Here is a 14208-nt window from a genome sequence, read left to right on the forward strand (position 1 = left end):
AAATCTGATTACAAATTTTTGCAGATCAAACTAGAATCATTTGAGAAAGAATTGCAATGTAATGGTGAATCAACTTTGATGTATAATGCAACATGAATAAAGACAGATCTGTTCTGTTATGCACATCATTTCCCCACATGGTGACCTGGATAACTCTGCCAGACATGTTCATCAGTTGGATGTTCCTCTTGGACACCTCTCGTCTGTTCTTGGTCATGATATGTGTCAAATTCTCCAGTTTTACACACTCCGATCACATCTGTATACACACAAACAGCTCACAGGTTTACAACAAAGCTACTCTCCCAATCTTCTGACAGTAAATAGGTTTGGGATGACTACACCACTCATCCAGAAAGCAATTCCACAAAGCGCGTCAATGCTCCAATACAGCGCACCATTTTAATCCTCTCTTATCAGACACCATTATGAGTCATTTAGCTGCCATTAGTAACATTTCACAAACCACTGCCAGCACCTGACTAAAATTTTGCATTAGAAATATGACTGCTGCAGATCGGCGTGCGCAGACTTCCATTATCATAATTAGAGGCATGCTTATTGACTCTTCATTCTGTCAGGGACAGCATCTTTCTCCTCTGGTTCTGCTACAACCCATCAGGGACACATAGTCAATCTACGCCACAGGCCATTACTGTCATAAGCATTATTATTATTGCATTCATCATCAACGTTATAATTACCGCAACATCCTGGGCAAAAACGCATTTGTCGTAGCGAGCCGCTCTATACACAATGCTGTGGATAATTATTAAAATGTTGGTTATTGATGATGCAATTGCACAGGCCAGGTGGGATGCTGGCTTACCAAATATTGTATCCTTTTCCCGGGACTCCAGGTCAGTGATGGAAACAAAGTCAAACTGCACCATGGGTACATCGTGGCTGTCCTCACAAGGGATGATGCTAGTCTCACCGTTGAGGGTCATCTCATAGTCGTTCTTCAGAGAAGAGAACTGATTGTTGTCGATCTTCAGAGTGCCTTTAGAGATGTAGTAGACCTGAGGACACCATGGAGGTCATATCAGATGATTGGCAACTCAAGGTAACTGCCACCACAAAATAAGTAAGTTTCAGTTTCACACAAGGTGCAGACCCAAGACTGTTTGAAAAAATTCAGTTCAAGTCTGCTTGAAAAGGTGGCCTTGGGTATGACTCATATGAACTGCCATTCAGCTAGTTATTGAATGCAAACCGAACTAAATCACTCAAATGAACAGTTATTGATGTGTAACCTGCCTGTTCTTATATAATACATTTATTACTGCTGCCTGCCTTTGCAGAAATTGCCTTCAGCAAGCAGATTGCATTTTTTTTCACCTCTTTCAAAGTATCCACTACAGAAAGATAAAGATGTCGTTCTGTGCATTTGAAGTTTGTGTAAACACAAAAGGAGAAAACACAAGTTGCTAACTAGATAGAGTGATAAAAAAACCTGCTGCTCATGGTGATACAAACCAACCATGGTTCAGTTTCAAATAATGCAATGTTAAAAAGAGACCAGCAGAAGCTAAGAAAAGAGTTTGGGATATAACTCTTGATCGTAAAAGCCAAACAAACAAGAATGAAAACATAACTTATTATTGAGAACAGAATTAAGGAGGCCTTACTTTTCCTTGTTCAATAAGAGTGTAGAATTTGTCCACCTCCTGATTAAATCCAGTTGCTCTAATCTCACCCTACAAACAAAACAATTCAATGTCATTGCACATAATTACACTTAAAATATGTTTCTGATCACTGCCTTGAATACTTACACTCTCATCCACAAGCTCTATGAAGAGAAGAGCTTGCCATCACCCCTGGACTTACTCCATATACGGAAGCCACTCTTGTTGATGATTCGGGCTCTGATACTCCATCTGAAAAAAAGAAGAAGAAAAAAATACTCAGTTATGTCAGAAAACATTTTAAGAGTTACTGAATTACATCTTTAGACAGTGCGCCAGTGTGTATTACGCGTGTGTGTTTAAAATGAGCTCGCTGCATGCAACAAACACAGTGCAAGTCATGATGTCCGAAACATGAACAAATTACTAGTTTGAACCGTGTCTTTTCAATAAATCAGCCGAAAACATTCACTGAGCGGAGGTTAGCAGTTTGAATCAGTCACTTTCTCATCAAATCATACAGTGATTCAGCCGTTAGGAAGATCATGCCTGACTACAGTAACAGCAGACATTTATAAAATGCAATCCCTGATGACCTACTGTTGATAAATTACTGCTGATTTTGATATATGAAAATGTTTACTTGTAGTATTTATATTGTAATATGTTGTAAATGACTGTAAGAGTGCATATTTAGTTTACTTGATCTGTTTGAGAGAGCACTTGGAAGTGCAGTCCAAGAGTCCTCTGTGCATTTCTGGCTTGTTCATAATTAAAAGTCCTGTATTATCTACCAAACCTTTTAATTTATTTTTTTTCCTGGTAATAATTATTGGTATTTTGGTTGCAGAAACTGCATCTGGACTCAGTTTGTATACTCTATGCCTGGGCCGCCCTGACCTAGTAAGGGGAGACATGTTTAACACATTATATACATTATTTTATGTTAGTTACATATATGTTAGTTTTTAAATATTAGGGCTCTAAATCACAAGTTTTAACACGATACCATCATATTGATTCTCTTAGCCAGCGATTCAATGTTTGCCGCAATGTGATTTCGATTCAGGGGCCTGCGATCAATATTGCAATAATATGTGCCTATTTTACATAATCACTTACATCTCACAAATGCATCCAAAACATGTTTTGAATATTTTAAGCTCTCTGAAAAGAGCAAATCCAGTATCCACATTGGGACATCCAAAACAAAATATAGTTGCATACCTATGTGATGATCAATCGTTTGATGACAGCTCATTGCCATGTGGACTACAGTGATAATTTGTAATCTTTACAACAGTCAAGCAAGTCTTTCAGTCCAAAATACTAGCATACCCACAACTTGTTTCTAATAGGAGATTATGTGCCATCAGTATTTTTCTGTTTCGGATTTTGTTACACTTTACTGTGATAAATGTCAGTGAGTGTGTTGATGTTCAGATGTGAAAGTCTTGAAATTGATGCTGGTGCAGTGCAGTTGTTTTCAGTTTCCCTTGCTAGCCCTGTTCAGATTATAGGGGCTGTTTTGTCGTTTCATATGGCTGAAATGCTCCATAGAGTTTTTAAATAGAAATTTCTCATGAAGAATTCAAATGGGTCATACATGCAATTATATCGAGGGAGGCCCGATTTAATCATGCATGTGATCCCCTCTGCACTATCCTGTCAACCAGTTGACAGACAGATGGATACTTCAGATTTCAATCACTGCGCTTACATCTGTGTCTCACATGAGACGTATATTTAGCCCTTTTAAAAAAAGAGACGAATATAATAAAGGGTGCTGAATCGCCTGACGTAAATGTGTACGGATGTGGCTGGCATGAGAATGTAAAAATAAACATTATAAATAAACAAAAATATACATAGCTGTTTACGCAATTGGTGTTTACACATTGTAACGATGACATCGCATAGTCAATTATTTGATCGGTACACCCCTATTAAATATATATATATATATATATATATATATATACACACACACATACACACACACAGTGTGTGTGCATTTATGTATTTATATATATATACCATTTCCAGTTTATTGGAGGAGGAGGGGGTAAGTCTTAAACAATTTATTTTACGTTAAAGACTCAAAATGAAAACCCTTTAACCTGTTAAAAATGTATCAAACTCACAGGACATCATGTGAAGCCCTTCACTCATCAAGAGACAGAAATGGAACAATCCATTTCATCCATCAACCTTGTGGATATTCTGCAGGAACATTCAACATTTTACAGTCTTACACTAAATAGTTGACCAGTATCCAAAATGTTTGCATTTTGTGTGATTTGATTTACTTAAAAACAGATTGCAAAGAAAGCTGACGGTTACCAACAACTGAACAGGGTTGCTGACAATAACTCCTTTAGTGAGAGACTGCAAAGCAAGAATAAATCATTCAACATTTAAGATACAATTGTACTCTATATTCCATAAATCAGATAAACAACATGCGTGGATTCAAATATATGTCCACCTTATAGACATGGGAAAGAAAATACAAGCTATTAATGAAGCATATTAAATCAACAAAGAGACAGATAACACTGGAAAACTATTCACAGGAGACATCCCAAAGCATAGTGAGCTGCCTACCTAGTTAGACAACATTTTAGGAGATCAATAATTGTCTGTAGCTGACTGTATTTTTAATCAATTATGTTGACAGAGACATTTTAATCTCAGAATTTAACCACATTAACAAATACAGTTAAAGCCAATTGAAACATGAAAAATAATTACATTTAGCACAATAACAACAAGGTGATACACTAATTGAATTTCAAACTGAAATTGCAGTGTGAACACAGGCTAACTAAAATCAAATGTTTGTGTAAACTTTTGGAGACATACTTTGATAATGAACCCCCTTATACAATATTCTTTTGGTCTTTATTTTTTTGTTAACCCTTGGTCATTTACCTCTGTTAATTATGCATATTTATTGTTTGTGCTGCTATTTAGCTTTGACGGAATGTATTAATTTTATGTTTACTGTGGCTTCTTTGTATTTTCATTCAAGCAATAAAATGTTTTTAAAAATGAAATCCAATGTCTCGCGGTGTTTAAAATAATGCTTCCGTTCTGCCCCCTCTGACAATCTGATGGTGCTATTAATAATCAGAATCGAAAACTGATCTGTAAAATGATAATACACTTCAACAGCGCAACCGTCCTAAGACCTGGTCACTCTCTTTTTTTATTTTGTTTTATTTATTTTTTTATTAACAGAACATAATATACAACAGTATACAAATATATACAGAAAATACCAGAGTGGACAAAATGTTGATTCCTTAATCAAAAAGATAACCACGAAAAATTCTTCAAGTCTTTTTTGTTGACAATATTCTCCAAACAGGTGCTGTAGTTCTTGATCTCCTGGAGAAAATTAAATAAATTTGGCTTGGACCCTGACCATTTCTTTTTATGTATGTGGAACTTCCTCAAAATAATAAAAAGTTGCACAAGAAAAATAAAGTTATTAATATTATTTTCATTGGAATAATATATAGCCTACATATATCAAAATTATTTAGTTTGAATATAATTTTGGTTTTTCTTCTGATAAAATTTTCCATATCCACCCAAACATTTTTAGACTATACATAATTATAAAAAAGATGTACAATAGATTCTTTTTCAGTTGAGCAAAAATCACAGGAATAATCAATATCTAAATTAAATCTTTCTAATACACCTTTAGCTGGATATATATACCATGTAAAACTTTGAATGTAACCTCTATTACTTTATTATTTAAACAATATTTTTCACAAATATTCCAAGCTTTAGTCCAGTTTATATGTCTAAATACATTGTTCCACAATTAACTTTTATGAGTAGCTGTTTCGAATATTAAAATATTCCTAATATGGTTATTGGTACAATGGTGTATAAGGATATCAATATCTCCTATAAACATGCTGTCTTAACATACATTGTCTCAGAAATATCACTTACACACGCTCTTACAAAATGTGTAACCTGCTGAGGTATGGCGTCAAACACAACAGCATACTCTTTTGGTGTAACTGGAAACCCAAATTTATCCAAGAATTCGGGACCTGTTCACTCTCCTCGCACCAACTTTCTTCAAACACGACAAACTGCGACACGCGATGACGTGTTGTTTTCAACAACTTCCGCCATATCAAAATAAATGCAACACATGCACTGATCTCTATATATATATAAATCAGTGGACACATGGTGAGATGTGTGGGGTTTTTTTGCGTTGGCGATCTGTGTGTGATTGTAGCAGAATAAAGTGTTACTCCCTCTTTAATATGCCCGTCTAAAAATATGTTTAATTTGTATGTTTTGGAACAATACATTTAGTGGGTTCATCTATTTAAACCAGATAACTGTGGTAAAACACTTTATGTCTCATAAATTAATAGGGAAAATTACACTCAACAACTCTACGAGACAAATAAAGTTATCACTTTTTTCTGTGGTAATGTTTTTATATGAACAACCAGAAGTATAGGCATGTTTTGTGAAACCACATGAAATGTTGTCTACATATGAAGTCTCTGTTATCAGTGCTTGAAATTGTTATTAAATGGTAGGGGCTCAATGGGGCTAAAGGCACACATTAAGGACAATGTGCATTTTTTCTGGTCATAAAGAGTCTCAAGATTGAAAAAAGACTTTTTATTAAATACTGATAGATGGAGCAAAATATTTTGTGTGAAAAGAAATAATAGTGCAAGATTATTAGATTTTTAGATTTATTATTAGATTTATTTTTTATTTATATATATATATATATATATATATATATATATATATATATATGAGTGACTATAGATGCGTTTTTTACCCCACACTTGGGGTAAAAGGTTCCCAGAGGGCTTATAGTGATATCGTGTAGATATAGGGAGAATAGTTATAGGGCAATATTTGTGAATACATTTGAGGCAGCTAAATGCTTTTTTGAGTAACAAATTAAGATAATGCTTCAGAAAAGCTTCAGAAAAGGGTTAACCATTTTCTGTTAAATTCACTTTTGGAATTTCAGAACATCTCAAGTATTCTATAAACATTTTAATCTCCATTGTGATTGGATCAGTTAATGTGAGCCCATTTTTTTTTTTTTACAAATCTATAACAAATCTATTCGCCCCACTTAAGTTGTGTTTATGTGGAACTTTGTCTCCTGCAACTAGGGTAATTTTAAAAAACTTTTGATTTAATTACCTTTAACCAAACTAAAAATGACAAATTTGTATTTATTATGTATAATTTTAAATATAATAATTTCAGGTATACTCATTAGCTACATACTGTAAATTTGCAAAAAAAAAAAAATAATAATATTCTATCAAACTGCCTCAAAATCAAATTGTTGACATTGCACAAATATTTGCTGCGTAAAGTGACAAAGGGGTAAAGGGGGGGATCAAAAGTGCCTTATTCCCCTGGGTTCTTTAGTCCTGTTGTGACCTATCTGAAAGATGGCACTATTTCTCAACAAAAATACATTTAGTTGAATGAATACACAGAGGTACTTGAATTTTCTGGTTAAATCTCTTTAATTAAAAAGAAAGAAAGAAATTGTGACATTTTAACAGGATTAGAACATGCGGCATGACACTGATTCGCATGAAGGGAATAATTTCAAATGTTCTGATATGAAGCCTGAGGTATTTTACTGTGTCCTTTATTTGCCTCCCAGTGGGGACTAACTGCTTAGTCTAAGGTCACTTATGGACTCATTCTGTTAAAGGTGTAAAAATAATTTACTTTGGAGGAATTTGCAAAGTCTTGTCATGAGTAAATCCCAATTTATCTGAATTGTCTGGGCTTGTAATAACAGTGGATGCTCCAGGGTTGGGGTTAGAAATTACACCCAGGAAGAATGGCGTCTGACTTAAATCATCCATTAGGGCAAAGAAAAATGGCTGATTGACTATAAATGAAGGGTTGGAACGTGAGATGACCACACTTGTTGCGGCAGCTGCCTCTGCCCCCTCTTCATTTATCTCTATGCTGGACATGTGTTGCACATTGGACACAAACAAGGGGTTCTCTGAGATACGATCCAGATTCGGATGACTGAATAACATTCCTAGACCTGGATTAGTGTAGAAATATATTTGTTAGTATATATAATATCTATCTATCATTGTACAGTGAGAAAAGGAACATTACAATTACTGTGAATCCAAAATTATCTCATTGGATTACATTGGTGTAATGATACATTAGACATTATAGATGGCCTTTACTTATATTTTACTTATTCCTTTACCACTAATGTGTCATAATCTGCATGTAATCTTACCCATGCTTCGCATTGCCTCTTGGAGGTCCTGGTTAAATTTAAGATTGAATTTTGGGAGTTTGACCTGCATGCTTCTCTCTCGTGGTAGTTGAATGTAAAGATCTGAGATATTGAGCTTAGCCGCAATGGCTGACACATTCACATGTCCTGATGTCTGCATTACCACCAAAAGACTCCTGTCTCCTTTAAAGGGGAATCGAGCAACCTGCAGTCATAAAGTATAGAGGCCAAGGAGAAAACAAAAAGGAGTATAGACATTTAATCAATGGCATTTGTAAAGTAGGATCTAAAGATCTTTGGCAGCAAGGCAAATACATTTTACTAGAATAAAAAGTTGTAACCTGGGCATCAAGCTCATTGTGGGTGAAAACACTTAGAGGGTATTTCGGCCCAAGCATCATGTCCACATTGACAATTTGGTTTTCATCTATGTGGAAGCGCTCAGTAGAGGTGAAGCGAGGATCAAAGCGAGTGAGCCACTCTCCTGTCAGAAAGAACATTAGAGAACTTTAATGCAACAGATCTGAGTCATTCAAGACCTCTAATGAGATTCATTCAACAACCAAAGGAAACTGAAAAATACTTGCTGGGAACAGATGTTTGTTCTGACCTTTGTAATGCATAGCATTGATAAGCATCATGACAATGTTGGCAGGTAGACTGGACAAAAACTCTGAGATTTGCCCATTAGTGGCCTTCTTAACCCACTCATTGACCTCATTCAGATCGGTCAAAGTAGCTGGCTCTGAGTCATACAGTTTCTGAGTTTCTTCCATAAACTCCTGTTTCACTTTAAACCCTGAGGGGGAAAAGAAGAAGCACTAATTGCATTGCTTATGAATGCACTGTAACAAACTGTTCTTTGCATTACTCACAGTTAACTGAAAGGTGAATTTCTCATCATACCAAGATAAATTAAAGAAAAATTATTTGAGTTACCTATAGTGAATGTGGCAATTCTGTAGAATTTATAAAAAAAAATAATAAAAAGCTAATTAGAACTGCAACTGCATTCAATTTCTGATAAATGTACAGTAGGTAGTAAACATTAAATACATTTGGCAAGTTGACATGTCCTGTGGTCAGGGATGGGGAGTAACGGAATACATGTAATGGGATTACGTATTGAAAATACAAAATTTAAGTAACTATTTCATTGGTATTTAGAATACAGTAACATTAAAACAGTATTTTGATTACTGAAGAGATTGCTTTGCATTGTATTGTCATTTTTTCCTTTAATATTTAGTCCTTTTAGTTGGAAATCATTTATACATATAAATGATACGATCTAAAGTGAGTGCATTTGAACAGCGGTGAAACACTATCTTATGATGTGTTACATTCATACGAACAGACAGAGAATTACGTTTGAAGTAAGTTTGGAACAGAAGAAATAAAATAAAGTTGTCAGCTTTATGCTAAACTAAAATGCTATTTCTAGCCAGGCACGATCACGATCATATTCTGTAATCTGTAGTGTAAAACATTTAAAAAGTAACCCTCCCAACCCTGTCTGCGCTGTGAAATTATATACTCCATCTTAAAGTGATAGTTCACCCAAAAATGAAAATTCTCTCATCATTTACTCTCCCTCATGCCATCCCAGATGTGTGACTTTCTTTCTTCTGCAGAAAACAAATTAAGATTTTTAGAAAAATATTTCAGCTCTGTAGGTCCATTCAATACAAGTGAATGAGTGTCAACATTTTGGTGAGGAGAACGTATGGTAAAAATACTTAAAGGGGTCATATAATGCCATTTTTGTACAAGTTAATATGAATCTTTAGGGTCTAAATGAAAACTTTGTAATATACTTTTATTAAAAATTCTCATTAGTATTTTAAGAAAACACTAATTTTACCTGCTCAAAAACAGCTCCGTTTTCAGCACGCCGTTTCAGAGCATATGACTTTAAATGATAATGAGCTTTGGTCACCCCGCCCCTCCGTTCTGGAGTTATTCTCCGTATAACTGTTTTTTTGATATTACTTCTTAATCAGTAACATACAAGTAAACCAGGTGTAACTTAGTGTTACCATGTTAACTGTAACACCTGCGTACACAGTTTTTAATAACACAATAACCATAACGCGTTGTTCATTATAAACGTGGGATTATGAATTATATTGAGAACGTCGTAATGTTATGGAAAACATGCCGTAATGTACCCTGAGTGTAAACATTAGCCACATTCATTGTGAAGCGTGCAAGCGATTTGCAAAGATTAATATAAAGGTTAATAAAACGTTACACTTACTTCTTCTGGAGGTGCAGAGGGAATATAAATAGTTGGTACCGAATCTTTTTTCAGTAGCAGCTTCTTAGCAAAACCAGCTTTATACTGACCCTCGTTTATAAAGCAGTCTGGTGAAAAATGATTCGCGCAAACATGAATGCATTGACGTTGCTCGTGGGGAATATTCCCATCGTAAACAAAACTCAGCCACTGCGTCTTCAGCGGTTCAGATTTAGGAACATCAAAATGACTGCTGTGTTCGCTATTACACCGAAGAACAGAACGCTCCAGTGTATCAACAATGATGACGGACTATGATTGACAGCTCGCTCACGAGCGAGGGTGGGTCTGTGTTGAAACACTGCTGTCAATCAACAATCCTGGGAGGGGCGTCCGACCGTGTGACGTCACATGGTCGAACGGCTCGATTTGAGGCAGGGGAAAATATATAAGGAGATTAAAACAAAAATACTGGATGGATTTTTATCATAATAGAATGGTTGTGTACAGGCACAGCCAACACACATTTCAGTACAATCAACCTGAAAAAGTGCATGTACCATTATATGACCCCTTTAAATCTGAAAAAAAATATTGATCTTTTTCTCAGCCACACCTATTAAATTCTATTTCAAATTCAAATATTTGATTCATTTATTTAACCTCTGGAGTTGTATGGATTACTTTTGTCCTGACTTCTGTGATTTTTGAAGATTCAACATTTTGGCACCCATTTACTTGCATGATATGGACAAAAAGAGTTGTGAAATACTTCTAAAGATCTTCATTTGTGTTCTGCTGAAGAAAGAAGGTCACACACATATGGGATAGCATGAGGACGAGTAAATGATGAGAGAATTACACATTCTGTAAAATTGTACCTAACATGTATTATGTTGATTAAATAAAGTTTTTGCATGTGTCAACTACATGTCCTTATACTGTGTGTGTTTATGGCTCTCACCAGATTTCAAATAGATGCGGCTGGCGATGGGAAGGCTCCTTTTGCGGAAGTTGCGCAGGAGGGTGCTGAGGGCAGCATGGTAACAGGGCATTGCCTCTGCATGCAGGTGGTGTAAAAGCAGCTCCTCCGTCTCATTTGTCGCTCCTGAGATTCAGAGAATGAAAGCACACTGTCTCACGAACTGCCTCTTTTATATCAGGATTAAGTACGGACTAAGGACTAAGCAACAAAATGGATTGAATATACATCTTTAAAGAAATATGGTTCACCCAAAACTGAAAATTGTGTTCTCATTTACTAACCCTCATGTCATCACATACAAATCAGTATGAATTTCTTTCTCATGCGGAACACAAAGGGAGACGTTTTAATGTACAGTGTTTAACGTATCACAGGCCGTCTTCTCAATACTTCTGCAGTTGATAGTGGCTCCCTTTAAAGCTTAAAAAGGCAACCAACAGTATCATAAAATTAGTCCAGGTGGCTTGTATATCCAAGTCTTATAAAGGCAGAAACAACCCAGAATTTAAGTATTTTTCAGTTAAAAACATTAAGGTCTGTTGCGCATTCATGAGCGATACGAGAGAAGCTCTTGTAGTGTGGCTCGCATGTTGAACGAGAACTTGCATTATTTAGCACTAAAAATTATTATTATTATTCTTGGATGACTTTATGATACTTCTGGGTCCTTTTCAAGCTCTGTTTATACTATATTACATTATAATATATTATATTCTGCAACATTTCCTTTTCCACATAACAAGAAAAGTCTTTCTGGTTTAGAACAACATGAGAGTAGGTAAATAATGACTGAATTTAACATTTTTGGATAATGACTGCTTATAATTCTTTGATAAGTAATGTTTCATTGTAGGTTACAGACTTACCCAACGCTAGCTGTGAGAGTGCTATGGACAAACTGAGAGGGGAAATTATGATATTGGGCTGTTCTGGGCTAGGCTTCAAGTTTTTTAAGAACAAAAGGCCAAGCTTCATAATGCCGTTGCCTATAGCCTGCTTAATCTGTTGGCTGGTCATTTCACCATCACAGAGCACATCAAGATCTTCCTCAGAGGAGGCTTCTCTTTGGTCTGGAGTGGAAACAGGGGTGGAGGGATCTGCAGCCAGGCCATTCGGAGCAACTGTGAGTGCTTCTGTTATGGGAGGGTCAACAGTGCCCTCCAAATCCTGAGAGGGACAAGGTGATTGAAGAGTCAAAGGTCTCAGTATGTGTACACCTTCAATGATGTGGCAGTGAGCATTGTGTGTGCTTACTGATCTCGGTTTACTAGGCATCAATGGAATGAGTGGAATTATAGGTTCCGGTCCATCCTCTGATTCAGTCGCATCCTCCTGTGGTGCAAAAGAGCAATGCATGGAATTTCAGAGGAACAGGGTATAGGAGCATTTAAATTGAACAATATTAAGATCACATTTAGTGCTTTACCATCCAGCCTTGCTTGGCATTACAGAGGAGGAGGAATGCCAGAAAATACAATTTCATGTTCTAGCAGTTAGTCTAAGAAACCAAAGAAGAGCACAATTTTTACAGTGTTTAGGACGATTAGACATAACTCACATTATGTGGTATTATTCCACATATTTATACATCCATTACAAATTCTGCCTGTACTTCATCAGATCAGAAAGGTAAAGAAAATCTGAAAGGTACACTCACAGTTTAGATTAGTATTTTAAAATACTCATCCCCATGTTATTCCAAAATATTATATTACTTTATTTCTCTCATTGAAAGGCAATCTTATGCAGAATTTTAGCATTTTTCACTGCATCTTTTTTTCATACAATGAATGTATGAAGACTGCGAATTAAAATTTTTAAATAACATCTCCTTTTTTTCATTAGATAAAAACAAACAAAAAAGATTAAATGAAAGTGAATGGTGACTGAGGCTATTAGTCCACAACATTGAGCCAAACATATCTTGTGTTCTGCGGAAGGAAGAAATTAATATAGTTTGTAGCAATATGAAGGTACATTTTAATTCTTGGGTGAACTATCCATTTAACTGACACATAAAACTATTACTACACAATCCTATTGAAGTGATATTATTAACAGCCCCAGTTTCAGGTGGTTTGTTTTTAAATTCACTGATTGAACAAAAGATTTACTCAAGTAATCAATAAATTCTTAACATCGATAAGGGTCTGTCAGCTATTGCACAATTCTGGGGTCAAGCATTTTAAATTAGTTTGAAGCTACAGCTTTAACAGTTTAGGTTACAATAATAATAACACAATTTAAATATACTTCTACATCAGCATAGATATGGAAGTACACTACTGCATTTACTGGTAATCGTCATGTTAAAATACCTTTTAACTTTCATATATACATTTGCCCAGTCCATATTTACAAATCAAAGGAGCTGAAAACTGATTCACTTATTAATTTCAGTCTAACCAACACAATGTCTTTCCAATATATTGCAAAACAAAGATATACAAGGGAAAATATAATACATATACTGTATATAAAAGAATACAAGAAAGAATATATGAAAGAACAAACAAAACTATTTTTCCTTACTGTACAAATCTCCAACTGTGGGATCCAACCCTGGATTGGGAAAGAAACACATCAAATATGCAATGGGGATATTCACCGCTGTAGGGGTTGCGTCTCAGTGCAGGCAGTTACATTTCAACTTTCATTGATCTTTACCTCATATACCTCTTTAGGACCTCTTCATAGATGTAAATATTGAGAGATCTTTGGGTCAAAAAGCCAGATTGATTGAGTAGATTAGAGAATCTAAAAACAGTTGGAATGGAATAAGTTTTATACCTGTATAGTTTGCTGAGCTAAATAAACTCTCTGCTGACACTGTGGGTCCAGATACTGATTATACTGTAAGTAAAACACACTGTACAACAAACACAACTGGCTCCAAAAAATTAGCAGGAGATAAATGAAAAGGGTATGACAGGCACTGCCAATACTGTTATTATAGACCTCCACTGGATAAAGGGCTTTTATATTGCTGATCTTATATGCCAGTGAAAAAACTAGTGCCAGATTCCACCATTACCTTGGGCTGTCCGCA

General features: G+C 35.5%; 1 protein-coding gene and 1 pseudogene across 1 annotated transcript; both read right to left on the bottom strand.

The window, feature by feature from the left end:
• LOC127631679 (replication protein A 70 kDa DNA-binding subunit-like) overlaps positions 1–2401 on the bottom strand; it is a 55098-nt pseudogene extending 52697 nt beyond the window's left edge.
• A 4769-nt stretch (positions 2402–7170) lies between these two features.
• LOC127631604 (alpha-2-antiplasmin-like) lies at positions 7171–13884 on the bottom strand. Its single transcript, XM_052109855.1, has 10 exons — positions 13827–13884; positions 13692–13721; positions 12586–12657; positions 12414–12491; positions 12026–12326; positions 11139–11282; positions 8546–8734; positions 8277–8419; positions 7936–8140; positions 7171–7725 (listed from the first exon to the last, which is right to left on the bottom strand). The coding sequence occupies exons 3-10, from the start codon at positions 12640–12642 to the stop codon at positions 7391–7393; spliced, it is 1452 nt and encodes a 483-aa protein (XP_051965815.1). The 5' UTR covers positions 12643–12657; positions 13692–13721; positions 13827–13884; the 3' UTR covers positions 7171–7390.
• Between the last annotated feature and the right edge of the window lie 324 nt (positions 13885–14208).

The sequence above is a fragment of the Xyrauchen texanus genome, chromosome 38 (assembly GCF_025860055.1).
Source record: "Xyrauchen texanus isolate HMW12.3.18 chromosome 38, RBS_HiC_50CHRs, whole genome shotgun sequence".
NCBI classification, from domain to species: domain Eukaryota; kingdom Metazoa; phylum Chordata; class Actinopteri; order Cypriniformes; family Catostomidae; genus Xyrauchen; species Xyrauchen texanus.